Below are 26,229 nucleotides of genomic sequence, written 5' to 3' on the forward strand. Positions count from 1 at the left end.
AGAAGTCACTACTTTTCATGATTGACGAAAGGGCTTGCTTCTTTGCTTAATTTTCTGTCTACTGTTACTTTTTAGGAGTACAGAGGAAAGCTGAAACGTGCACTTGATGGGCAGGCATGGTAGCAGGAATTGGTCACATCTGGAGGCCACTGTATGAAGAAATAGACCGTATGAAACTACACAGGTGCGGCTTCTGTTTGTATAGAATAATCCAACTCTTGCCATTTATGTTATATTATGTTGTTTAGGAACTTATGTAAGCGCACATTCACCAACAGGTCTCTTGGCGCTGGAAAGTTTAAGCAGAAAACAGAATGAGAGCATAGGGAGGGACAACTAATTGTAAGCTAGGAGGACAGCCAAGTTTTCAAAGCCTTCCTAAACCGCATGTAGTCAGTCTCCAGTCTGATCGGATTAGGGAGTGAATTCCAGAGCCTCAGACCCAGATAAGAGAACCGGGTCCCAGCTATTCGATTCCGTTTGATTCTAGGCACCTCCAGGAGGTTCAAGTGCGTCGATCTCAAATTGCGCTCAGGCCGATGCTTTCTAATGCATGACATAATAAAACTAGGGCCAGTTTCTTGAGTGGCTTTGAAAAGTATGCAGCCAGTTTTGAACGGCACCCGCAGCTCGACTGGAAGTCAGTGGAGATCTTTAAGTAGTGGGGTGATGTGACATCTCCTATCCTTAAGATAGACGATTCTAGCTGCCTGGTTCTGAATCATCTGAAGCCGATGTCTCAAATATAGTGGAATGTCAAGATAGAGGACATTTCCATAATCTAACTTAGAAAGGATAAGGGCAATCACAATTTGAATGCTGGCCTCTCTGCTAAAAAAAGTCTGATCTAGCGCAATTTACGGAGTTGAAAAAAGCAAGCAGAAGTAACTGCATTGATTTGGGCGTCCATAGATAGGTCGGAATCTATATGAAGACCCAAACTCTTAATCAATGGTTTAGGGATAGAGGTCGCACCTAACTCGGACGGCCAATGTTTATAATGATTATTTCAGTTTTTTCCGAATTTTGTTTGAGTTTGTTTTTATCCATCTAAGATTTACATACATCATAGGGTCTTATTAAAAGTGTCCTGGTAAATGTAGAACCCAGCACAAATACCGGTTAGCACACGGATCACAACTGTAAATCACTTAATGTAATGTCATGTACATTATGTGGGAAGGGTAGTTATAAATAGAGTCTTAACCTTTTCATATTTGGGTCTGATTTTTAACCAAAATGGTACATGGAATTCTCACATCAAACACTGCAAGCTGAAATTTTAAAGATCCACTGAAGATATTTTATGGTTCTCGGCCAAATTAGGAATCGACCCCATACGGGACATTCTTACCTTGTATTGTAGCAAGTATGTCACAGCTGTTTGCTATGGGGCCGCATTATGGGGAGAGCTAATATTGCCCCTCTACAAATCAATGAAAATACATTTTTAAAAAGATTGCTGGCGGTCCCTGGTTCGACGGCGAATTATATAACACACAAAGAACTATCCGTATCTTTCCTAACAGACGTAATTAATCTGGCCGGCCTCACACTTTGGCAAAGGATATGGGCCAAAGAAGAGACAAAATTTACACCGGACCTAATAATAGATTGTCTATCACTTGACCACAGCAACAAAATTCCTTGGCTCGAGTACATACATACTCTCCTGGCCCGCTGCAGGGTGTGTATTGATAGAAAAAACCCTGCAGTTATCACAGAATACAGTAAAAGAGATCTGAAGACTATTTATTTAGAAGCCAGGGAAGAAGGTAGAGAGGCTGAAGCTAGACAAAAACACAGTGTTAACCTTTACAGTGAAAGTTCATCTGTAAGGTGTACCCAACCATATCTCATACAGGGGCGGAATGCACAACACACATTTCATCTGACTAGGCTTAGGTTTGGTACCCTTCATTACCTAATAGCATTCCCCAAAAAGGAAAAATTGGTGGCATAAACTTCCGCCCTGTCTGTATGACGAAAGGTCTACCCAATCTACATTGCACTTTTTACATCTTTGTAGTTTGTATATGGGTATCTGGGGAACAATTTTAAAAACGTTATTTTCAACTGAGAGACTTGTTTTTACTATAAACAGGCTTTTAACCTTCTATGTAGTTTGGAAAATCAGAAAATGATCAATGCAGTTATTCTGTACATACAATAGGCAATAAGGAGAAGGAAGGCATATGCTTTCTAGGACATTTTGAGTACGAACAATTAGAAGATGGCTCGTAGTTCGAGTCATTTACACATGTAATATACACTTTATATATTTGTACGACATAGGTCATTATGCTAGTAACCCTCCATGCCCGAATATATATATATATATGGCACATCTTATAGCATTATGCACTTTAAAATTTTGCATTGTAAATATTTTTTTTCCATGCATACTCTCAAGCATATAATACATATGGAACCTGAAATATTTTATATTTTTGAATATTTGCACTTTATGTATTTGAATGAACTGCCGGTTGTACCTTCCTAAATTGCACATTATTTAATTTTTGGCTAGATTGCTTTTTTGCACATAATATTGTACTGTAATCTGACATCTTGCAATTGAAACGTTGATCTCTTTCCCCGACTTATATTGGGATGTTTTAAAAATGTAATTTTAAATGTTTCTTTTCATAGTATGCTTTTATGGTGAGAATACTTACACCGAATAAAGCTATTTTGATTTGAAATTACTTAATGTTTATTGCACTCAATACGTATCAGAAGCGATGTACTAACTTCCTGGTTTTTAGAAAGCTGCTGAAAACCACACTGTTCTGACTAGTCTCTCCTTGGTTAGTAATGGCAGTCATAGCTCGGAGATACCACTGATGGGGTGATTTGGGCGCTTTATAAAATAAATAAATAAATAAAATAAAGTCTGTACTCGTTGTTACATTTCTGCAGGCCAAACCAGCCAAAATTAAAAGAGTAAAAAAGACTTGTTAAATTCCAGGACTTGTGGATTTTGGCCAGTAAGTAGCAAATTTGATACTAATTTTCAGGGCTAAGTTCAGGATAGGCGATAATTGTCATACTCAGATACTGAGAACTCTCTATGAGGTTTTATTGGATGCGATCATTATCCCATCCAACTCGGGGGCATTCATAATAAAGGCCCCAAGTAGTTACTTTGTACCTGCATTCTATGTGTTTACAGACATTAAAGTGTCAGTGTCATGGTGTTTCTGTGGCCTGTGAACTTTCAACCGAAATGATATCTACATTTCAAGACAAATGTGGATAGTTTCAAAACACCTAGAAGGCTATATATAATTATATACTTGTTCAAATGTTCATATTTTTGATAAAACTACATTTTATTTGTAAGAAGTGAGGGGGGTAGCGACCGATATCAACATTCAGTAACAGCAAACTAATTTAAAAAAACGAAATTGCACTTACATTTTCAATGTCTGTATTTCTTGGTCAAACTGTGCTTTAAGCTCTTGAATACTAACGTCAACCATCTAGAAAAATGAGAAAGCACTTTCATAGTCAGAGGTCATTGCTCCTAAAACAATATTCCAGTTTCATAGTCTGATGAGTTTTTCCTGGTAATTTTTCAAAATTGAGGAATGCTTCACAAATGTTTACGAACAAATGTTGTCAGTCATAAAAAAGAATGTTATACACGAGAAAAACACATGCGGACCAAAAGGGTTCAAAACTAAGACAGAAGATTTATGATCCGAGTTTAGTTAACTATTAGACTATGCCTGCAAATACGCACAACTCAAACATCCTTAATCGCCATGGATCAAGTGTGAAAATGAAATCTACGAGGAGTTATGGCTACTCTTGGAGAAGATTTAATACTTTTTTAAAAAGACACCTAAGAGATTTCCTGACGTGTTTAAGTGATGGTAGAAAATGTTTCACTCGTGAGTGACACACATATATCAGCTACACTGGAGAGGAGTGTGCCCAATTTGACTTGTGCAAGTGGTTTTGTAGAAATGTGGCAGACCAGGTGAGCACTGACCCTTTTGGAATATTCCTACCTTGAAAACTGATAATACAACTTTAGAGTAAGATTTGGCATAAATGTGATGTTTGTGCCATCAGCAAGGCAATGTTTGGTGTTGTCAATTCTTGAGGTTGTTCCGCTACCTGCTATTTAAATATTAGCTATAGAAAGTAGAAAGGGTAATACTGCATTGTGTTACATGATTAGGAATGTTATAAGAATGAATACTTACGATCCTCCCATAGTATACAGGGTTTTACACTTAAATCCGGTCACATAAATGTACAATAGGCATAATTATGAGATGCACAGAATACAGAGCGGGTGATACTAATTTAGCAGGCACCCACATTTGGATTTAGTGGGCACTGACATGCACCGGCATACCACAACCATTACATTTTGATGTAGGTATACTAGGCTACTCAGAATCGGCCATAGCAGTGGACTCTTTCTCCTTCTCCCTCTCCTGCGATGCCACTCCAGCTGACTCACAATTATGCACTTTATATGAAGAATTTAAACAAGATGTCGCATTTTTAGTAAAAAATAAAGTTAGATATTCAAGTTACCGAGTTGAATTGCTCTAAATTACATATTTGTCAGGTGGATCCACAACTTAAATACACATTAGACGGGAGATCCTTCATCAAGTTTAATGGTCAACATTCAGGTTATGAAATATGTTTTTGGTGGCTGATACTGACCACTCAGTGTGATTCCTGATGAAGAAAAAGGGTTCTTTAAATCGTTTATTTGGGAAGGTGAGAAGGCTCAATACTTTTCGGAAAAAAATGAAGAGTTTTATCTTGTCACTTGAATTATTCTTAAAAATCCGCTGTACCACTACGTTTACGCTGTCTCATGTTTTGAACTTGTTGAATCAATTCTTGCTTATTTAAACACCTGCGAAAGGCAAATAAAGAGAATATTTTCCTGGTGATGACTGGTTATTTCAGAAGCTCTATCAATGAAAGGAGGAGACGGAGACTTGTCTTGGACAATACACATGCAGCAATGCCTGCTTGTGTCTGCAACAGCCCTCACGTTGCTCGCTGAGCCATTGGGCGCTGCATGCCTGGTAGAAAGGCCTCTCCCGAGATTAGGAAGCACCTTTCTGCCTTCTGAACCCATTGGAAGCCTACCAGCATGCCACGTGGTGGGGCAGACTAACACTGCAACAATACTGTGCTGCCATAGCAAAAGCAAAAAAGCTTTTGGGTTTTATAAATTTTTATAAACCCCAGGAGTCAAATCGCCAAGTTGAGCTCCTTGGGGTTTGGTGTCTAATTTCTTCACTGTTCTGAGTGAGAAGGGTGGAATTGAGATACAGCTTTTGATGTGGAACCACCGAGAGTTCCAAGAGTGTGGTGTCCCTCGGTTGACGTGCCCATGTGGGAGCTACTAAAATCAGTGTGAGCAATGTTTGCCTGAGCTTTTGAACCAGAAATGGAAGGAGAGGAAAAGGCGGAAAAGCGTAGGCAAATATTCCTGACCAATTGATCCATAGGGCATAGCCTTATGAGCGAGGGTGTGGGAACCTGGTGGCAAAATTTGGGCATTTTGCTTTGTCCTCTGTGGCGAACAGATCTAATTGTGGAAATCCCCATTTTTGAAAGTAAGGAAGGAGAACTTGAGGATGCAGTTCCCACTTGTGTATTTTCTGCCTCTCTCTGCTGAGGATGTCGGCAATTTGATTGTTGACTCCTGGAAGATGTTCTGCCAGAAGATGAATTCTGTGATGGATTGCCCAACTCCAAATGCTCTGAAAGAGGCGCAACAGCTGGAGTGCGTGTGTACCCCCCTGTTTTTGTACATAGTACATAGCTGTCATGTTGTCCATGCGGACTAGGACAACATTGCCTATGAGATGAGACTGAAAAACTTTGAGCGCTAGAAATACTGCTAGAAGATCTAGAGAGTTGATGTGGAGACATTTGTGCTTGTTGTCCCAGAGACCCTGAATTGGGCGTAAAGGTGATTTTTTGGCAATTCTTGTAATGGCACCTGCCCTCTGAGCCAGTTTTGTCGTTGCTTTTTTTTTTTTGAAAACCTTTATTGTGACATAAGGCAAATACAATTGCAGGCCAGCAAGAGCACAGTCGGCCATTATCACAGAGACGGTCAATGCAAATCAATAAGTCAAAACACATACATCCCGCCTCCTCAATTCCACATCAACACCCAGGATACTGTCGCACCATAATGGTACCAGGATAAGAGAGGTTTTTTTTTTATTTTAAAGTTCAGAGATAGAACAGGATCCGATGTCATATAATCTAGTAACACCAGAGGTAGGGGACATCACAAATCAGGATATGCACATTCGGGACCACTGCAGGCGGGGCGCAGGCACTAACGCGCACTAAACAGGATAGACAACAAATAATACATTACGCCCCCCAATGCAGCACACGCCCGCCGTCTCTAAAAAGGAACTATTATAACATCCCCCATACTGGCTTGAGACATAAGAACATCCGGCAAGCCACCTACTACTCGGAATCCCAAAGATAAGAAAAAGAAAGAAAGGAAAGAAAAAGCCAAGCAGAGCAAGAGAGAAAAAGAGGCCCTAGAGACTGAAAAAGGGAAAGAAAAACAGAGAATACCCCCCACCCTGCACCCCTGCCTCCGGCTACGGCCTCCCCCTCAGCAGAGTGCCTGTCGCCCATTTTATGAAACCCGAGATTTAGAAGAGAGAGAAAAGAAACTACCACCCACCTAGACTAAAAGAGGAACCCAAGCGAGGGAAGGAAAAGAAAGAAATGAAAAACGGAGGGGAGCCCTCCAGCAGTCCCCCGGCCTCTCCCTCTGCAAATAACGTATGTGGACAGGACGTAAAACACCTCCGCTAAAAGCAGTACAATAGAACAGTGCACTAGGCACAGGATCAGCCCAGCATGGTAACAAATAAGGCAATATGCCACACATCCCCCATAAACCCGCAAGCAGGAAGTATCGAGACGGAGGAAACATCATTTATCCTTGTCCTGTCCTGCGCATACCACGATGGCCCACCAAATTGTCGCACTCCAAATCCGCAATCGTAAGGAATAGGAATATCAGAGCAAACCCAGACAGCAGCAATTCTGTAGTGCTGCGATGCGATCGGACCTCATCCGAGCCCGTTCCTGCCAGCGTGATGGACCCAACCTGACGCAATAACATGACTGCCACATCGCAATCGGCAAAGCAGAGCAGGGAAAGATCGTCACATTGTCAAAACGTGGTTGGAGCAGAACCAGAGATACCAACAGCATGGCGTAGAAAGAAAGTCCATCGCTCGGTTCCAAGCAGGAGCCCACGGATAGTTCTAGATCACGAATGTCACCAACTGGAGATGGCTCGAGAGCCCGTGTCCCGGATTCTGGGATATCAGTAGCCGGCGCCATATTGTCGCGTCTGGGTAAGAAGTGAAGCATCCCACTGTGCGCCCACGAACCACCCGGGCTCATTAGTTCCGCCACAAAGACAACATCATCCAGCTTATCACCCAGTGAACGGGCATCCTGCTCCAAGGTATCGCGAAGGTCAGCTAGGGCAGCAAGGAGATCGCCAAGATGTAGTTCTGCTCCGTGCCCCCTTTTTGTCAAGCTCCCTTCCTCCATAGGATGCAAATCAGGTCGGGACTCGGTTTCACGGATGCAGCACTCTGCTCCCCTCGCTACGTTCCGAGGAAGCACAATCATAGATCGGGGCCGGGGCACGCGCAGCAGGGCATCAGGCGTTATGGTATCACCAGCAGGGCACCCAAACAGCGGAGACGTAGCCAAAACACAGCCGCCGAGGGAGTCCGCGCTATTAAACGCGGCCGGGCTCAAATTCGGGATTCTCCCGCAATTAGCGGGACGGGTCTCACCGCGGTCCCCGGCGGCAAGCGAGCAAAGTTCCCAAAAAAGCACAAACGACTCAGGGGAACCATGAAGGGTCGATCTAACTCATGCCCCCAATCAGCTGAGCGAGCGATCCGAAAATCGGCCGGTCCGATTCGATCCGGAGCCGACCGGCCCCTCACTGCAGCTGGTGGCCGTTGTTGTTCAATTGATGGCCGGTCCTGCAGTCCAGACGAGTCCCCGGTCTTCAAGCTGCCTCGGGCCGCAAACGCCGCTGTCCGTTTCTCCCCGTGTGGAGGTGGTACAAACCTCGGGGACGCGCCATCGAGTACCGGAGCTGCTCCTGCGCCCGTGTGTGCCCTTTCGAATCAGGATATCAGGCAGAAGGCGCCCTCGGGAGGAGATGGTACACGGAGCCGGGGGACTGGGCGGCCATCTTCGACGCCGGCTTGGCTCCTCCCCCTTTGTCGTTGCTTTTGTTTTGTGGGGCAGCCAAGTCAAATTCTGATTAAGGGTTATGCCAAGATATTCTATTACTTGGACTCTTTCTAGGGTTGTAAGTCCCAGGCGAGGATTTGGGCAGCTTTTGGGTTTGGGGCTGAGAATCATAAATTTGGTCTTAGTTGGATTTATTTCTAGACCTCTTTCATTACAAAACCCCAAGAACCCGTTCAGGACCCTCTGAAGCCCCATTGGTGTTTTTGACAGCAGCAGGGTGTCATCTGCAAACATAATTGCAGGCACCCTGCTGCCATTCAATTGTGGAGCATCGATGTTAGTGATCCTGTTCAGGTACTCTATCACCCCGTTCACGAATAAGCAAAACAGGGTCGGGGCCAATACACAGCCCTGCCTCACCCCTCTGCGGACTGGGAATCTGTCAGTCAGCCTGCCGCCCTTTCCATATCTGACTCAGGCATAGTTGTTTGAGTGCAGCCTGATTAAGATGTGGAGAATGTCTCCCGGGACGCCCAGATCAGCCAGCACCGCCCACAATCTAGCCCGGGGAACTAAATCGAAGGCGGCGCGGAGGTCCACAAATACCGCATATAATGTCCCACCTTCTAAGAGCACCGTCTTCCAATATATAATGCTCAATCTGAGTATTTGGTCGACTGTTGAAACTCCTTTTCTGAATCCCGCCTGGAAAAGGCTTAAAATGTCAGTCTCCTCCATCCAGCTCAACAGCCTGTTAAGAATTAATCTGCCAAACAACTTTTGAGACACATCAATGAGGCTGATTGGGCGATAGTTGGCTGGGAGCAGGGGCGACCCCTTTTTAAATATCAGGACCACCTCCGCTCCCAGCCAAGTATCTGGTATTTTCATTCCCTCCAGCACTGCAATGAATAAAATCATGAGGTAGGGTGCCAAAATTCCCGGTTCGTGCTTGAAGAGGTCGCCCGGCAACCCATCCAAGCCCGGTGCCTTCCCAGAGGATAGCCCAGCTATCGCCATCCTAATGTCTTTTATAGTGAAGGGTTCGGCGGGCTGTCCCTGAGGGGTAATAGGCAATACTGCTTCTGACCCCTCATTCTCCAGGGAGTATAGCTGCTCAAAGTGTTTTTGCCAGACATTTGCAGCAAAGGTTTATTAGCCGTGGGAAGATCCCCGCTTCCGTGGTTAATTATTCTCCAGAATCTACGGGAGTCCCTTGTTGCTAGGGACTCCGATAGATTCTCCCAGTGCTGTATGTCCCACTCTATCTTGGAATTAGCTAGAAGTGTTTTGTAGGCCCTCCTTCTAGAGGAGATCTCTTCCCTCGGACCACCTGCTTTTATGATAGATAGGAGTTCACGTTTTGCAGCTCGGCAAGCACTGTTGAACCAAGTGTCTTTATTCAGACCCTGAGTTCTGGGTGGTCTGGTGCTGAACAAGTCTGCTTCCAGCTTCTTAATTAAGTGTTCATGTACCTGCGCAAGGTCCTCACTGATTTCCTTAGTGGAGTCTAAGTTCCATAGATGGAAGGCCTCCTCTAGGGTTGGGATAATTCCCGCGTATAGGGAGGCTAACTTATCTTCGCTTGATACAAGATTTTCCCATCTTATCCTCCTCTTGTTATTTTCCAGGAGGTGTCCCACTCTTGTCTCTTGCCCACTTAACACATTTTCCTCCAAACAGGGAATGGCAAAATCTAATATTAATGCATTGTGATCACTGTCCTGTCTCGGCGTTACTCTGAAATCCATCACCCTTTTCCAAGCGTGCAACTGTACCAGGAAGTAATCTAGTCTGGATTGCCTCCCGGCTTTGTTGAACGTACATTTACTCGGGATATCAGACCTAGTGCGGCCGTTACAAGCTCTCAAACCATAGGTGAGATTTAGTGTGTTTATTTGAACGGCCAGCGGTGTCCATGCTCTAGGAGGTGGGGCCTCTGTGGAGGGAACCTGCCAACTTGAATCCTCCTCTAGGGAGGGTCCATCAAGTAGTCCAGGTAACGATTCAAAATGTGAGTTAAAATCCCCTCCTATTATGTATGGTATATCCTCTGAGATGGTTTCTAGAAGGCGGGACAGTGCCTCAATGGTTTTGGAGGAGGCAGCTATGGGGACTGGCCTAGAGTAAATATTTATTACAAGTAATTTGTAAAGTCCTGGCCATTCGAGTAGAACGGCCAATATGTCCTCCGATTACACAGTATATCGGGAAGCTGAGCAACCTAGGTCAGAAGTCACCCAGGTTGCCAGCCCTCCCGATGGTCGACCTCTTCCTCCCCAGCTAGCTGGTATCGAGAATGTCTGGAAGCCCCTGTACGTGGTCTCCTCCCTTGCCCAGGTCTCTTGAAAGAGACAGATACTTTGTGAATTTATTAGTTCAGCCCATGAGTCTGAGTCTATTTTGTTGGCCATGCCTGCCAGATTCCATGAAAGCAGTTTAATTATTTGAGGGACGTGGTGCCCAATCTGCATCGTGGTTTGATTAGGCATTTCATTATCATTAACAACATGTGCGGTTGGTATGGGTAGCTCCCCCTTTCGATCATTAACACTTACTTCTCCACATCCTTCCTCCACATTCACGATATCATCGTCAATGTTCATGTGATCTAACCTCGTTCCAGCATTTGGATCCAGTTCATTACAATCCCCATGTTGATTCATGCTATTTCTTCCCCCCCCAGTATTCATATGATCAAGGGTTTGTCAACATCCCCAACCTGGATCTTGCCATCCAACCGAAAGGTTATAGTTCGGGCCAATAAGATGGTTTTGGCGCTGTGACAGTGGAACAGGTGGGGAAATCCTTTGCCATGGGGGGTTAGAAGGACAATTTTGCTCATTGAGCAGACCAGTCAGAACACTAATAGGACGTGGATAAAAGAAGGTAAGATCAACAATGTTGATTCCTCCATTGTTTATGCCCCAGCCCAATCTTGTTATCCATCCAGCCACCCTTGAGTCTTGAAAGTTAACCACAATGCTGTCCCCCCCCAAACTTTTGGAAGTACAGCCTATCCATTCTATTCTCCTCACCCCCAATATTAGTCCATCAACTTCCCCAGGTAGAGGCCGGTTCACCCTTAGCCAGTGCATAACCTTATTTTTGAGCATCTGGAAGGTTTCTCTCTGTCCCATTAAGAGTGGTGGGACATTTGTAAGGACAGCTACATAGGGAAAGGAATCAGGGGTAAGGTTCATTGGGGGTTTCTTTTGAGGTGGCTTTATCAAGGATGGTAAGGGCGGTTTAAAAGCTATAGGAGCAGGGCGGGGTGCAGGTTTACTTACTAGGGGCTGATTACTAGTTGAAGGGATGATAGGTGGAACAGTACCTGTACCAGAGAACGCATTACCCCCTGGTCCCTCAGCGAGCAAGGGATTTAGACTAGGCGGCATAGGTTGCGCCGCCATCTGGGATGTAGTTACAATATTAGGGCAGTTATTGGCAGAGCCCGGTGGAACTGAGTCAAGAGGCTTGGGTGGTCTCTTACCAACCGCACTGCCCGACTTAGGTATCACTGGGGAGTTAATTTGTGACCTTCGTCCCTGATGAGACTTTTGCGTGATGACCGTGAAGCCCAATCAATGGAGTAGGTCTAGAGTGGTCCGAGTGTGTTGTAGACACTTCTGGTGTGTGCTGGCTTCATGAGCCAGTCATCTAAGTATGGGAAGACATGAATTTGTTGACTTCTGAGAAGAGCTGCCACTACTGCTAGGCATTTGGTAAACACTTTTGGAGCAGTAGTTACTCCGAATGGGAGTACTTTGAACTGATGGTGTTTGCCTGCTATCAGAAATCTGAGATATTTGTGATGAGCTGGATGGATCGGAATGGGTAAGTATGAGTCTTTTAAGTCTAGTGTGGACATAAAATCGCCTTGCAGTAGAAGTGGAAGCACTTGTTGAAGTGTTACGATATGGAAATGTTCCAACAGTATGTACTGGTTTAACATTCTGAGATCCAGAATTGGTCTTAAGGAGCAGTCCTTTCTGGGGATCAGAAAGTAGAGAGAAAACTCCTAATCCAGGGTAATGTAATGGAACTGATTCTATGGCTCCCTTTTCCAAGTGAGATTGCACCTGCAGTTTGAGTAATTGTAAGTGGTCTGACTAAAGTTTGTGAGTGCAAGGTGGCATATCTGGAGGATTGGTGGTAAGCTCCAGGCAATAACCACGTCAGATAAGCTTGATCACCCATTTGTCTGATGTAATGGCCTAATGGGGAGAAATTGTTGAAGCCTTCCCCCAACAGGTGTTAATAATCGTGGGGAGTGTGGGAAAGTCACGGTTTGCTGAGAGAAGGGGAGTTACACGCTGTGGCATCTCTACCCCTATGTTTGGAATTGTTTCCTTTATACCCTCCTCTATAAAAAACCTCTAGAGGGAGAAGACTGGGTGTTGCCTTTATAAGGAGAAGCATTTGGGTCTGAGGTTGTGGTTTTGGACCCTCATCTGTAAAAGGAGCGGTGAAAGGAGCCTCTATTTGATGGGGACTGGAGCTCACCCATGGACTTTGCCACTTCTGTAACTTTCTTCATTTTTTCCAAAGCCTGATTGACTTCAGGACCAAACAGGTGTTGCTTGTAAAAAGGGGTGTTTAAAATGGATTGCTGAGCCTCAGGTGAAATCCTAACCTATGCATGCCTTCTAAAAAGAATGCTAGTATTAATCTCCCTGGCTGCGGTGTCAGCAGCATTTAGAGCACATCTGATGGAAGAGTTAGAAAGGAGTTTGCCTTCCTCAGCTAACGCTTGTGCTTTGCCTTTGTGTTCATCAGGGAGATAATGAAGCAGTTGCGCCATCTCATCCTGGTGTGCCCTGTCGTACCTAGCTAGTTGACCCCGAGTGTTTGCGGTACGCCAGTGGTTGGCGGCTTGAGCAGCTACTCATTTGCCCGATGCATCTATCATCTTAGACTCCTTGTCTGGGGGAGGTGCATCACCAGAGGTTTGTGAATTTGTTCCCTTACGAAAACCGGACACAACTAGCGAGTCGAGAGACAACTGTCCTTTAATAAAAGCAGGATCAGATGGTGATGGTTTGTACTTTTTATCAACTCTGGGAGTGAAAATACGTGCTCGCACGAGGTCTTTTAATATGTCTGCATGTCTCATTATGCCCTTTAAAATAGGGAGAGTGTGGCGTGACCTATGTGTGGCTTCTAATGTTTCAAACAAAGAATCTTCCTCCAACGATTCTTTATGTAGTGCAACCACATGATACTCTGCTGCTCTAGCAATAAGCTCTTGATAAGCTACATTATTGTCTGTTGGTGATGGCTTTGCAGGGTATAGATCTGGATAATTATCTAATGGAGTGGCAAGTGTGTAATCATTCCATGGATCTACAGGTAAATGTGTGTTTTCATCATCCCCTTCAGTTTGTGTATGGGGAGATCCTTGAGGTGTAATATGTGCAGGATCTAGAATTGGCAATTGTGGAGAAGATGGTGGAGGTGGAGGAGATTGTGGGGTAGGGTAAGCAGGGCTGGTAGCCATGTCTTTTTTCTTCTTTAGAGCATTCTTATAGGCAGGGTCCTCTGAAGGAAGTTTCCGTTTGGCTGGCGTCTTAGCCAGTCTTTGCTTTCGAAGCAGAGGGTTTCGGTTCTGAAACAGATTTGTCCTTCGGATTTGAGGGTTTCAGCTGACTTGGTCCCGAGCCGGAAGGCCTAATGTTTTGTTTTGGTGCTGAGCCAGAGGTCTGGGCATCGGAAATATTGTCTTGGTGCCGTCCTTGGCCAGAAGGCAGAGGTGGTGCCATAGCCTTATGCTTTTTGGAAGAGGTTTTGGGGGGCAAAGGGTCTTTTGTACTCACAGCACCATGTCCCGGAGGTACGTCTTCGGACTCCAAGTCGATCTCGAGTTTAGAATCCGACTCTGGAACAGAGAAGGCTTCTTCTTCTTCTGCTGCCCACGCGTCAATCTCTTCATGTTCAGATTCTTCGCCGAAGATATCCAGAGTGTATTGAATGCTTTGGTGTTGCATTTATCATTGTCAAGCCAGACGATCATGTAGAGTTTTCTTTGACCAACACGATTTACAGGAGTCCTCCTTGTGTTCCAATGAGAGGCACAAGTTACAAACTTGATGTAGGTCGGTGTGAGGGTACTTGGCGTGGCACCAAGAACAGAACTGAAATGGAATCTGTTTCATTGGCAGAAGGCTGGACCGACACGGCTAAGCCAGAGGGCCGCCCACAAAGTTTTTGACCGAAGATGGAAAGTTTGTTGACCGATTCAATACGCGAAGAACACAGAAACTGGAAGAAAACAATACCGCCTAGGGTACAGTGGATTGCTCACCGAGGGGAACTTGAAGAACAGATTTGGACCAGAGAGCAGCAATACACCTTCAAACCCAATGGTGGAAAAGAACAATCTAACAATGGAGTAGATGCCCATGCGCACTATCACCGAAAGGAGGAGTCACCTTACCTTGTGACTGGAAAGACTTCTTTGAAGAAAAACAACTTGCAACCATCCGGACCCAACACTAGATGGCAGGAGCATGCAAAGCATGCGTATCTACAGAACACATGCCTCAAACAAAATGTTAAGGAAGTGTATTACTATAAAGTTAGTGCACTTCAAAACTTTTTTAAAGCTAATAATTTTGTGAAAATTCATGCTATCCTAGACCTGGGTGTTGCTGATGTTATTTCCTTAGTCCAGACAAAGTTTCCTTCCATGGCTGATATTTCATGTGAAAGCTATTCATCAGCTATGCTGATAGCTGAGGCATAGTTAATGGTTAAAGGTTTAAACCAGATATTTTTAGTAGTCTAAAAGGGAATTTACCTTACTACCCCAACTTAACAGAAACTGGAATTATGGAAGAAACTGCCAAAATATCACCACTATTTCACAATGTTGTGCTCATTAATAGAAGTCTTGTCAATTACTTACATTTGATAGCTTTTTCACTGCAACAACTTTTTCAGTGATGTAGCCTTTATATACGACTCCAAAGCCCCCCTCACCCAGTTTACAACCTCCAGCAGACACAGGCTGTTCATTGAAGTTTCCCGTAATCCTTTTCAATTCATCAAATGAAAATCTGCGAAAGTCTGAAACACAGAACACAAAATTGTAGTTAGAAGAATGTTGTTTTGTTGTCAGTTTCAAAAGGAACAGGGGGCAGTTGTCCATTCGCTAGGCCACTGTGCTGGATATACAAACGCATGTATTGTTCATGTCTGCATTTCATATATTTAGAGGGCAATGAAGAATATCTATGAAACAATAATGGGGCTGACAGGCAGCAGAAAAAGAGTGTGAACACACCGCCATATTGTAGCCATCCTGTTTAGCCAATGGGGTTGTACTCTAATTTAAGAGGCACTAGTGTAAGCAATGGTTCATTTAATGTTCGAAGATGGCACAGTGCATAGGGATTAAGTGGGTTCGTCCCTCAAGACCCACGTAAAGGACATGCACTTTCACATTTCTTACACATGGGTACATAACTACCAGTCATCTCTAAGTCACCTCGAAAAGGCAAGAAAGCAAACATGACTTTCTGCCCTGTAATAAATTATGGGCCAGATTTTCAAAAAAATCTGGTTGCAAAAGGCCTGATTCACAGCATTGGGCTGTTTGCGACCTGAAAAATGCTGTTTTAAATGTACAAAATGCGACTTGGTAAATTGTTACAGAATCGCATTTTGCATTTGCGATTTGGAAGGGTCATGTTCAGGGCGTCCTTTCCAAATATCGAATCGGTATGGTATGTATTTATGATTTGTGATCGATTTTCGGTCACAAAACAGTACTACCTTATCACAGTTTTAAACTGGCGGTAGCCCATTCTCAAAGTCCCAATGACCACTGCATTCTCTTAAAAAATTAAACGGCAAAGTTTCATTTTTTCTTTTTACACACAACCCATTTTCCTTTAAGGTACAGCATGGCTACAAATAATTGGCAAAGTCATTAGCTCTCATAGGGGAGACCTATAGGCTTTGGCAATGCTTTTTCTTTTTGTGATTATAATGCTGGCTTCCTGTTTCTAGGACTCCTATTTGTACCTCCAATTTTCCCTAATATGTTCTTTCCTTCATTTCCTGTGACATTTGAGTCTGTATTTTACAGCACTACTCTTTTATTATTATTAAATTGGTAAGGATTAGCTTTGAGCTTACTACAGGGTACTTAAGACAAACCCACTTTTTGATCTTAACCTAGACGGAGCATGTGCTGTCTCTGGCAAGACCTTTTGTTACCATACAGTGGGCTTAGAGGTTGCCCACTGATTACCACTGGATGGCTTCATTGTCACTCATTTGCTTGCTACTAATTTGCCAGCTTCAGGATGCTTTCCTTCCATTTATTGTGCTTGACCTTCCACTGGAGCATGGACGTATTACTGTGCCTTTACAATGCCAGCTTTTGTGGGGTCTATTTTTTTCTTTTTCTTTATGTCTACGAGAGTGACTGTGTTTACCAGCTGTCTTCCTTGTGTACACTCCCCGCTCTGTGTTTCTGCCCTATTCTTTTCTGGCAGACCCTCTGTTGTCGGTATGCTACCCCAGACCCTTCGGCCCACCCTCCATTGTCAGTGTGCTGCCCCCAGAACTTATAGCCGAGTCTCAGTTGACTGTGTGCTTCCCCCAGCCACTCCCACCCACTAGCTATTGTGGGTTTGCTTCTTCAGCATCTCCCACCCAACCTCCATTGTCTGGACCCTCCCCCAAAGCATCCCGCCCACACCATCTACTGTGTGTTCCCCATCCCTCTTGCCCAGACTCTGTTGTTTGTGTGCTTCCTCCAGCCCCTCCTGCGGAGTCTGTGCACTTACCCTAGCCTTTACCATCCACCCTCTATTGCGCATGTGATTGCTTTATCTCCTTCCACCTACCCACCATTGTCCCAGTACATGCCCCATTCCTAATGCCAACCCTCCATCGTCCGAGTACTTTCCCCAGCCCACCCCCCCAGCGACTAGTGTCCATGTGCTTACCCCAGCTCTTCCTGCCCACCCTCCACTATCTGTGTGCGTGCCCGCGCCCTTCTTCCTCTGTGGAGCCTTACCCCAATACACTCCCGAAAACATTTTATTTTTTCCACAAATCGAGGAATAGGTTAGGGGATGAGGCAACATGGAGGGCGGGAGTTAAATAAGGACGAGGGTAGGGGAAGAGGAAAGGCAAGACAGGCGAGGGAGCGAAGGGCTGAAAATAAGAAGGAACGTTTAAAAAAAGCTAGAACTAATTATTTAAAGAGTGCAAGCCATGTCATACTGCTTTTTATTTATATATTTTATTTATTCAGTGTTTTTTATAGCGCAAACTTGAGCCCATAGAGTATCAGAGCGCTTCACAGTAAAGATGTGAATACTTTTTCTTTAGTACATTACTCTGGAAAGCCTTTAACACATTGAACCCCATTCAAAATTGTAACAGTAACTTTATTCAGCAACAAAGACTTTTGCACATTCACAGAATATTAGTCTGGAGGAACCATAGTACAAAGGAATGCAAGAACCTATACAAAACAGGTGAAATTGGACCTTAGCAAGAGATGCTTGTGAGTCTTTAAGGGAGAGGTTTTAGGTGAATCTTACGAGGTTGTTTGTTAATGGTTACGGTAGGAATTTGCTCATCAGAAAGATCTTGGTTAAGAATCTTGCTGAGTTAGGTAACCTTCTGCTGCTTGGAGGTAGCAAATTCCAGATTCTCGGAGCAACACCCGAGAACGCTCGGTCATAAGTTTTTTTACTTCCTGAAAATCTGTGGCTTCAGCACTAGATCACTGGTGCTCCTGAATTGTCTGCTTCCACTGGAAACCTCCAATTTCCGAGCGAGATACCTTGGTGAAATGAAGCGTAACGCTTTGTGCGTGATACACGCCATTTTGAGTTGAATTCTGGTTTCGTAAGGTAGCCAATTTAGTACTTTCAGGTGAGGAGAGATGTGGTCCATTTTTTTGAACCTTTTATAAGCCTTGCTGCTAGGTTGAGGCAGGCTTTTAACCCCTTCCATGCGGCCGCGATTCTGCGCCTGTGCGGCAAAATCGCAAGTGGGCGGGTTTATGACGGCCCCCAGCCGTCATCAGCATACGAGCCCCGTAGTGCATGACGGCTGGGGGCCGTCATCAGCATGCAAGGGGTTAAAGGAGATTTTACAATCTTGAGAAGCCCTGAAAGTGTTGTGCATCCATATATAATCCTCGAGATTACCAATGCCTGGACTGTCATTTTGAGATCTGCTGTTTCAATCAATGGTTTCAGTCTCCTATTATAGTTCAGGTGAAATCGTACATTCCTAGCTAATGAGTTGATGTGGGATTGCATGTTCAGGCTCTGGTCTAGTGGGGTTCCTAGTGATTTGGTTGATTCCACAATGCTCGGGGTTCATTTAAGTGCGGTGATCAAATTGGTCCATTCTTTTATAATGGTGAGCTTTTGGAGGGGGATATTAGGAGGAATTCTGTTTTTTTGCGTGTTTAGTTTAAGCTGATTGCTTATTAACCATAGCATTGTCGCCCTTAAATCCTCGTTCATTGTTTTGATCTCCTCCAAAGGAAAAATCTAGTAGTTTAAATTTAGAGATATGTTGACTTAGTTGTTGATGCACACACTTTTCTATCACTTTTCCTAATAGGGGAATGTTGGATACTGGACGAAAGTTGTTCGGGTCTGTGGGATTCTCTGTCGTTTTTTTAGGTCGAAGCACGACCTGCTTCAATGCGTTAAGCATTGATAGCAGAGTCTGCTTCGACAACTATTGTGATCCGTTTCTGGGAATGTGGACAGGAAAGGGTGCACGAGCGCAGAGTAGCTCAGTTTTCACCTCGTGAGCGCGCACGGCGCCGTGCCCCTCTCCTGTCCACATTCCCTTGCGCAAACACTCTACACTCACGCATGCGCACATACACAGGCACACACACACTGCATACACACACACGCATACACAGAGACCACTCCACACACACCAGCCCCTCTCCTCCCGGCTCCACTCACCGGTGTCTGGCAGGTGCTCCCCGGGTCTCCAGGCTCCTTCCCTTCCTCCGCAGCTGCAGGCTCTCCCCACATCACGCGGGACTCTCTCTCCACATGGGAGCCCCGCCTCCTCAGTGCGCCCGCTTCGCCCCGCGGGTCTTCACCCGGTCCCCCATCTCGGGACCGGGACTTTAAGGGAAACAGTATCCAGGGCTCCTTCCTGGTCACGGGAGCCCCGGGGCCGCAATGCTCACGCCACTTCCTGCTGCCTGCTCCTCTTCCTGGTTGCACGTCAGGTCCCGGGCCAGCAGCCAATCAGAGCGCGGCCCGGGAATGACGTCACAGAGGTGTCCCGCAGTACCGCCCCCGGCCTGCCTGACTTCCTGGTCGCAGGAGAATTCTACTGCTGAACTGGGTGTTATAACGCAGTCTCCACATGTAACTGTCTGCAAAGGTAATGCAACACTTTTCAGTTCTCAATTACTTTATTCAGGCACTGAAGTGGGGAAAAAATGTAATTAGATTAAGTTGGCAGCCCTAAAAGATGTACTTGTTCTTTAGATTTACGTGATTCGTTCACGTCTATTACACAGCTTTTCATTTTATGTAACGTAGTCTTTCCTATGGAGACCTACAACCGGAACCTGGGGCTCGAATCAGGAGTTAGGGGAAGAATTAGTCTGGTGTACACCGGAAGTCGCTTGTTTGAGAGCGGCGATCTAAACTCAGTGCATTGAAAGAAGGTTTACGGGCAGCCTCGGAAGCGAATTGACCGGGACGGGTGCTGGAGCCCTTCGGACGCGTAGAATGTTTTCCGGGCTGCAGGACCTGGGTGTAGCTAACGGAGACGATCTTAAAGACACCCTATCCAATTGCACAGAGCCGCTCAAGACCATCGAGCAGTTTCAGGTACGGGACTTCGGGATAGCGGACATCCAAGTGTATTGGCCAGCGTGTGAAGTCGTTGTGTACACTGGTGACGGGACAGCTGATAGTAAATTTGCTACCTCTAGTTTTAGATGCTCTTTTGGGAATGAGAACTGAAGGTATACAGAATCACTTTTTAAGCGAAGTTGTGAACATTGTATTATTTGTAAACTGGCACATGTTCTGCTTGTTAATTATTGGGTTTCAATTGTTAATTCTAATTGTTGCCAACACCGCTCTCTAAAATGTAAACATCCGGAAATGGTAACCACCTATGCTATATAGCCGTGTGCGCTGCTAGTCTTTTTGCATCCCCCAATATTTTCAGAAATGAGGCCAAAATCGCATGTATGAATCTTCTTCCATTTATTTAGTCCCTAAAGCACGCCTCAGAAGGCAGTGTGCATTTAAAATAGAGAACATCTGTTGAATTGCAGTTCATATCGGTAGTGCCACGAATTGATATCATATTTGTAGCAGAATTTCACAGTAAAATAATTTGCCGGATTAAACACTGGATTCCGAGATAATAGGGTTGCACGTAGGCCACTGGTATGAATCTCAGCATAGCCGATTCAACCATTCTCCCTTGTGAGGTTGATAAAAGTAGTATCATTCAGTTGAATAGTAATCACAGTGTAATTGTGAGAGAAAAGGATACTTGCACTCTGTAAGAATGATCAGGTCATCAAAATGTTAAGTAGCGTTCTATTTCCTGAGGAGGGTATTGGGGAGGTTTGTGTTGCTGAAGAGTTTCTACTTTTGCGATTGTTGGTTTCCGTTTGTCCCCTTCAAAGCCTGCATTATTAGCACCCCCCTCAATGTTAATTACCCAGCACCACTTACACCGACCCCCCACTCTACTCCCAAACCCCCTACACTCCATGTTGTTTATTTTTGCGCGTGTACGTGCCGCTCCTCAGATCCGTCCTTTACACAGCGTATCCCATGCGTGTCCAAAAAACACAACCCGAAAAATGGCCCGCTCCCGTGGGACCTCTGAGACAGCAAGACAAAGCAGCAGCTGTTTGGCAACACGTCTCACCCCAAAACAGCAACTGTGATGTGACTGCATTCCACTGAATATGCAGATCTCATTCTGTGGCGGGGAAACAAAAGGTTCGGCTTCCCAGAAGGCTGTGACAGCCACGGCATCGATGTGGGCAAGAAATGCCAGGCTTTTGACATGCCACGTGGGGAACGGAAATATTCTAAAGTGTTGGATTCATCGCTTTATAATATACTGAATCGATAGCATGAGCCGGCACTATATCACTTAAAATCGCATTATATCATAATAGAAATGTGAGTGCAGAGTGACAGTGAGTGCAGAGTGACAGTGAGTGCAGAGTGCGTGCTGAAACAGTGAGTGCAGAGTGCGTGCAGAGTGACAGTGAGTGCAGAGTGACAGTGAGTGCAGAGTGACAGTGAGTGCAGAGTGACAGTGAGTGCAGAGTGAGTGCAGAGTGACAGTGAGTGCAGAGTGAGTGCAGAGTGACAGTGAGTGCAGAGTGACAGTGAGTGCAGAGTGACAGTGAGTGCAGAGTGAGTGCAGAGTGACAGTGAGTGCAGAGTGCGTGCAGAGTGACAGTGAGTGCAGAGTGACAGTGAGTGCAGAGTGAGTGCAGAGTGACAGTGAGTGCAGAGTGAATGCAGAGTGAGAGTGAGTGCAGAGTGAGTGGAGAGTGACAGTGAGTGCAGAGTGACAGTGAGTGCAGAGTGACAGTGAGTGCAGAAACAGTGAGTGCAGAGTGCATGCAGAGTGACAGTGAGTGCAGAGTGCGTGCAGCGTGACAGTGAGTGCAGAGTGCGTGCAGAGTGACAGTGAGTGCAGAGTAAGTGCAGAGTGAGTGCAGAGTGAGTGCAGAGTGAGTGCGGAGTGACAGTGAGTGTGGAGTGACAGTGAGTGCGGAGTGACAGTGAGTGCAGAGTGACAGTGAGTGCAGAGTGACAGTGAGTGCAGAGTGACAGTGAGTGCAGAGTGACAGTGAGTGCAGAGTGACAGTGAGTGCAGAGTGACAGTGAGTGCAGAGTGACAGTGAGTGCAGAGTGCGTGCAGAAACAGTGAGTGCAGAGTGACAGTGAGTGCAGAGTGCGTGCAGAAACAGTGAGTGCAGAGTGCGTGCAGAGTGACAGTGAGTGCACGGTGAGTGCAGAGTGACAGTGAGTGCAGAGTGAGTGCAGAGTGACAGTGAGTGCAGAGTGACAGTGAGTGCAGAGTGAGTGCAGTGACAGTGAGTGCAGAGTGACAGTGAGTGCAGAGTGACAGTGAGTGCAGAGTGACAGTGAGTGCAGAGTGAGAGTGAGTGCAGAGTGACAGTGAGTGCAGAGTGCGTGCAGAGTGACAGTGAGTGCAGAGTGCGTGCAGAGTGACAGTGCGTGCAGAGTGACAGTGCGTGCAGAGTGACAGTGAGTGCAGAGTGACAGTGAGTGCAGAGTGACAGTGAGTGCAGAGTGACAGTGAGTGCAGAGTGCGTGCAGAGTGCGTGCAGAGTGACAGTGAGTGCAGAGTGACAGTGAGTGCAGAGTGAGTGCAGAGTGACAGTGCGTGCAGAGTGACAGTGAGTGCAGAGTGCGTGCAGAGTGACAGTGCGTGCAGAGTGATAGTGCGTGCAGAGTGACAGTGAGTGCAGAGTGACAGTGAGTGCAGAGTGACAGTGAGTGCAGAGTGACAGTGAGTGCAGAGTGACAGTGAGTGCAGAGTGACAGTGAGTGCAGAGTGAATGCAGAGTGACAGTGAGTGCAGAGTGACAGTGAGTGCAGAGTGACAGTGAGTGCAGAGTGACAGTGAGTGCAGTGACAGTGAGTGCAGAGTGCGTGCAGAGTGCGTGCAGAGTGACAGTGAGTGCAGAGTGCGTGCAGAGTGCGTGCAGAGTGACAGTGAGTGCAGAGTGCGTGCAGAGTGACAGTGCGTGCAGAGTGACAGTGAGTGCAGAGTGACAGTGAGTGCAGAGTGACAGTGAGTGCAGAGTGACAGTGAGTACAGTCACTCAGCACCACCACATTATCACTCAGAACCACCACAGCATCACTCAGCACCACCACAGCATCACTCAGCACCACCACAGCACCACCACAGCACCACCATAGCACCACTCAGCACCACCACAGCATCACTCAGCATCACCACAGCCCCATTCAGCACCACCACAGCATCACTCAGCACCACCACAGCACAAATATGTTCTCTCAATGTTTCAAGCTTTATTACAAATGTCACAAAAAGATGCTAATATTTCACTTCTGTTCTTGGATTTCGTTACAATAAAATACACTGAACATAATCTTCACAAAATTATTTACAAAAGTTTAAGCTATTGCCATTATAAATTACAATCACTTTTATTAAGTATTAAAAAAAATTAAAAGCCATTGTTATTTGTAATATCAAAACATCTAAGTCACATAAATACAAATGTTGCATTACAAATGCTATAGGTGTCACATTTGCGAAAGTTATAACTATTGGCATTGTAAATGACAAAGCTATTAATTTAGCTATTTTCAAAACCAACACATAAATAAAAATATTGTCATTTACAAGACCAATAGCTCAAACTTTCATAATGCGAGACCTATTGCATTGCAAATGCTTGTTTATGATGGGAATGGCTTTGCCCATCTTTAGGAAGTTTGGAAAGGATCCTTAAGACAGGGAAGCCTTGACTATCGATGTTCAACTAGGGGTGATAGTCTGGTCGATGGACGGCACAAACTTTTCTGGGAGTGGATCGTTGAAGTGGTTGTTTGGCTTAATGGCCGATATGGTTTTGAAGATATTGTTGTGGTCATATAATTTGAAAGTAGACCATTGAGCTTCATTTTTGGGTACTGACTGATGGAGTAGTGTTGAATCGCTTAGTTGTGAACCCTACAATGTAGAAGATGATGTCCTGAACTCACATTCCATGGACTTGGCCTTAGATGTAAAGAACTTTGAGAATTCTTCGCAGCTAACTTGAGATTTTGTTGCTTCTAGCGCGGATTTGGCCATTTTGTTTGATTGAGTTGATTTGAGTTCAAAGAGTTTCCAAGGTCTGTTTTTAGCATTCTCCAATTCTGTCCTGAAGAATTCTTTTTTTGATTTGAGAATATTTTTGTTGTAGGTGCTTCTGGTTTTTCTTAGCAGTTTTAGTTGTAGGGATGACGGTAGTTGTCTCCATTACCGTTCTGCTAGTCTCAGCTTATGCCTTTCTTCATTTAGTGCTCCGTTAAACCAGGGATTTTTATCTTTGTCCGGAATTCGTTTTAGTTTTAACAGAGCTATTGAATCCATTATCTTTGACATCTTCGCGTTGTAATGCTCCATAATGTCGCTAACTTTTATCATATTTCTGGGAGGGGGATGATCCTTCCTACACAGCGATGCTAGCTTCTCGTTGTCCACGCTCTTTGTGTCCCTTACCCATTGTTTGGGTTTGATTGGTTGAATGCGGTTTTACTTTATTACTCCTGGAATTTGGAAAGTTATTATGTGATGATCTGACCAGTTGCAAGGCACCATTGAGGTTAAGTTCACAGCTTTTTCTTTGGAGATGTCTCGTCTGGGGTGAAGCCTTTCATGTGAGTTGGAAGCGTGCAGGCTTGGACTGGGTTTTGATCTGCTAGGAAGCCTTTAATGATGTTGACCTGGATGTTGCTAGGATTGTTCCAGTGGAGGTTGAAGTCCCCTAGGAATTTGTCATTGGAGTGTGGCAAGGAGTCTGCTGTGATGATCTCTATTAGGTGGTCGATAAAATGCTCATTCTTGCTGGGTGGGTGATAGAATGCATGGACCTTGCATATTTGTTTCTCTGTATTTATTATGGAAAGTGAGAGGTATTCACATGAGCCAAGATGGTCGGAAGGTAATGGAGTAACCAAGAGCTCCGAGCGATGAATGAATGCAATACCCCTCCTCCCCCACTCTGTTCTCTTTTTAAATATTTTTAGCAACGCTGCACGGTAACCATACTGCTGTACAGCATGGCTTCAAATCATTCCAAAAACCAATAGCTGTCATCGACTAAACCTATTGGCTTTGCAAATGCTTGTTCTTCTGGTGATTATAGTGCTGGCATTCGGTTTCTAGAACTCTTATTCATCTCACCAATTCTTCCCACTCTGTAATACTTCTACTCTCTTCCTGACTGCACCCTCTTCACGAATGGCGTTGCATTGAGAAATACAAAAAAATGATTTTGCTCATCTCAGCCACTGGTAATTACTGGGGTCACATCCCATTGTTTTTTTGCCCACTTTTACATCTCAGAAAGGAACCAGTCATATGTAAATCAACCTTGGTCCTGCTCCAATGCAAACATTCCAGCCCAAAGCGCCAGGCCAGGTCCCCTCTGAAAAGAAGCACAACCAACCCCAAACCGTTTTGTCCTGTTTGAGCCTCATCACTGTGGTGCTGTTTGAGTCCTATGGCACACCATGCACGACACTAACAACAACAAAAAACCATATATCATGTCTGAAAACCACCGGCTTCATTAGTACAGTCACTAAAGAAATTTGGTTCCTGAAGGATGCTGTCTTTCACACATAATAGATGCTCCACAGCCAATTAAAAAAAACTATTAGAATACGGCCAATTCTGAGTTTTTGGTCAAGGTCACTATGAGCCATGCCCACTAAACCCAGCTCCAAAGGTCGAACTCTTTGTCACATAAATAAGATGCTTTTCCAAACCTAACCACTAGATGATCAAGAATGGGTTCACAATGCAGAACCATCCGCTAGCATATTTCTGTCAATTCTGTCTGTATTTGACATTTCACTTTCCCTTCAGTGTTGAAGGCCACCTTTGGTGTAAAGACCTCTACAAATATACAAATTAATACATGGTCTCAATTTCCAGATTTGAATCTCGGGGTAGCAAGGGTAAGAGGTCAACCCTTCTGAGGGAGAAGGTTTGGGGAACAGAAACTCTAAACTCAAATAGTCAAACCTCAGACACAATGACGTCAAGGTCTAGATAAGTGCTGGTCTTATTAATAAGAGAAGTATTTTAATGTTACAGCAAAATTAAATACTACAGACAGTAATGGAGGTTCACGCACACGTTTCTTCAAACACAACTAAGGGGCTCTATTTAAGTATGACAAACCTCACACCATAT

At 44.9% G+C, this 26,229-nt stretch overlaps 1 protein-coding gene across 2 annotated transcripts in view; it reads right to left on the minus strand.

Annotated features, from left to right (window-relative positions):
- The window catches only part of IRAK4 (interleukin 1 receptor associated kinase 4), a 131,981-nt gene that overhangs the window by 60,142 nt on the left and 45,610 nt on the right, over positions 1 to 26,229 (minus strand). For both annotated transcript variants that reach the window (XM_078655469.1, XM_078655477.1), the window contains exons 5-6: positions 15,164 to 15,324; positions 3,421 to 3,485 (exon numbers count right to left, since the gene is read on the minus strand). In XM_078655469.1, the coding sequence (XP_078511595.1) occupies positions 3,421 to 3,485; positions 15,164 to 15,324 (226 nt within the window). The remainder of the gene's footprint in view (positions 1 to 3,420; positions 3,486 to 15,163; positions 15,325 to 26,229) is intronic.

The sequence above is a fragment of the Lissotriton helveticus genome, chromosome 1_1 (genome assembly GCF_964261635.1).
Source record: "Lissotriton helveticus chromosome 1_1, aLisHel1.1, whole genome shotgun sequence".
Lineage (NCBI taxonomy): Eukaryota > Metazoa > Chordata > Amphibia > Caudata > Salamandridae > Lissotriton > Lissotriton helveticus.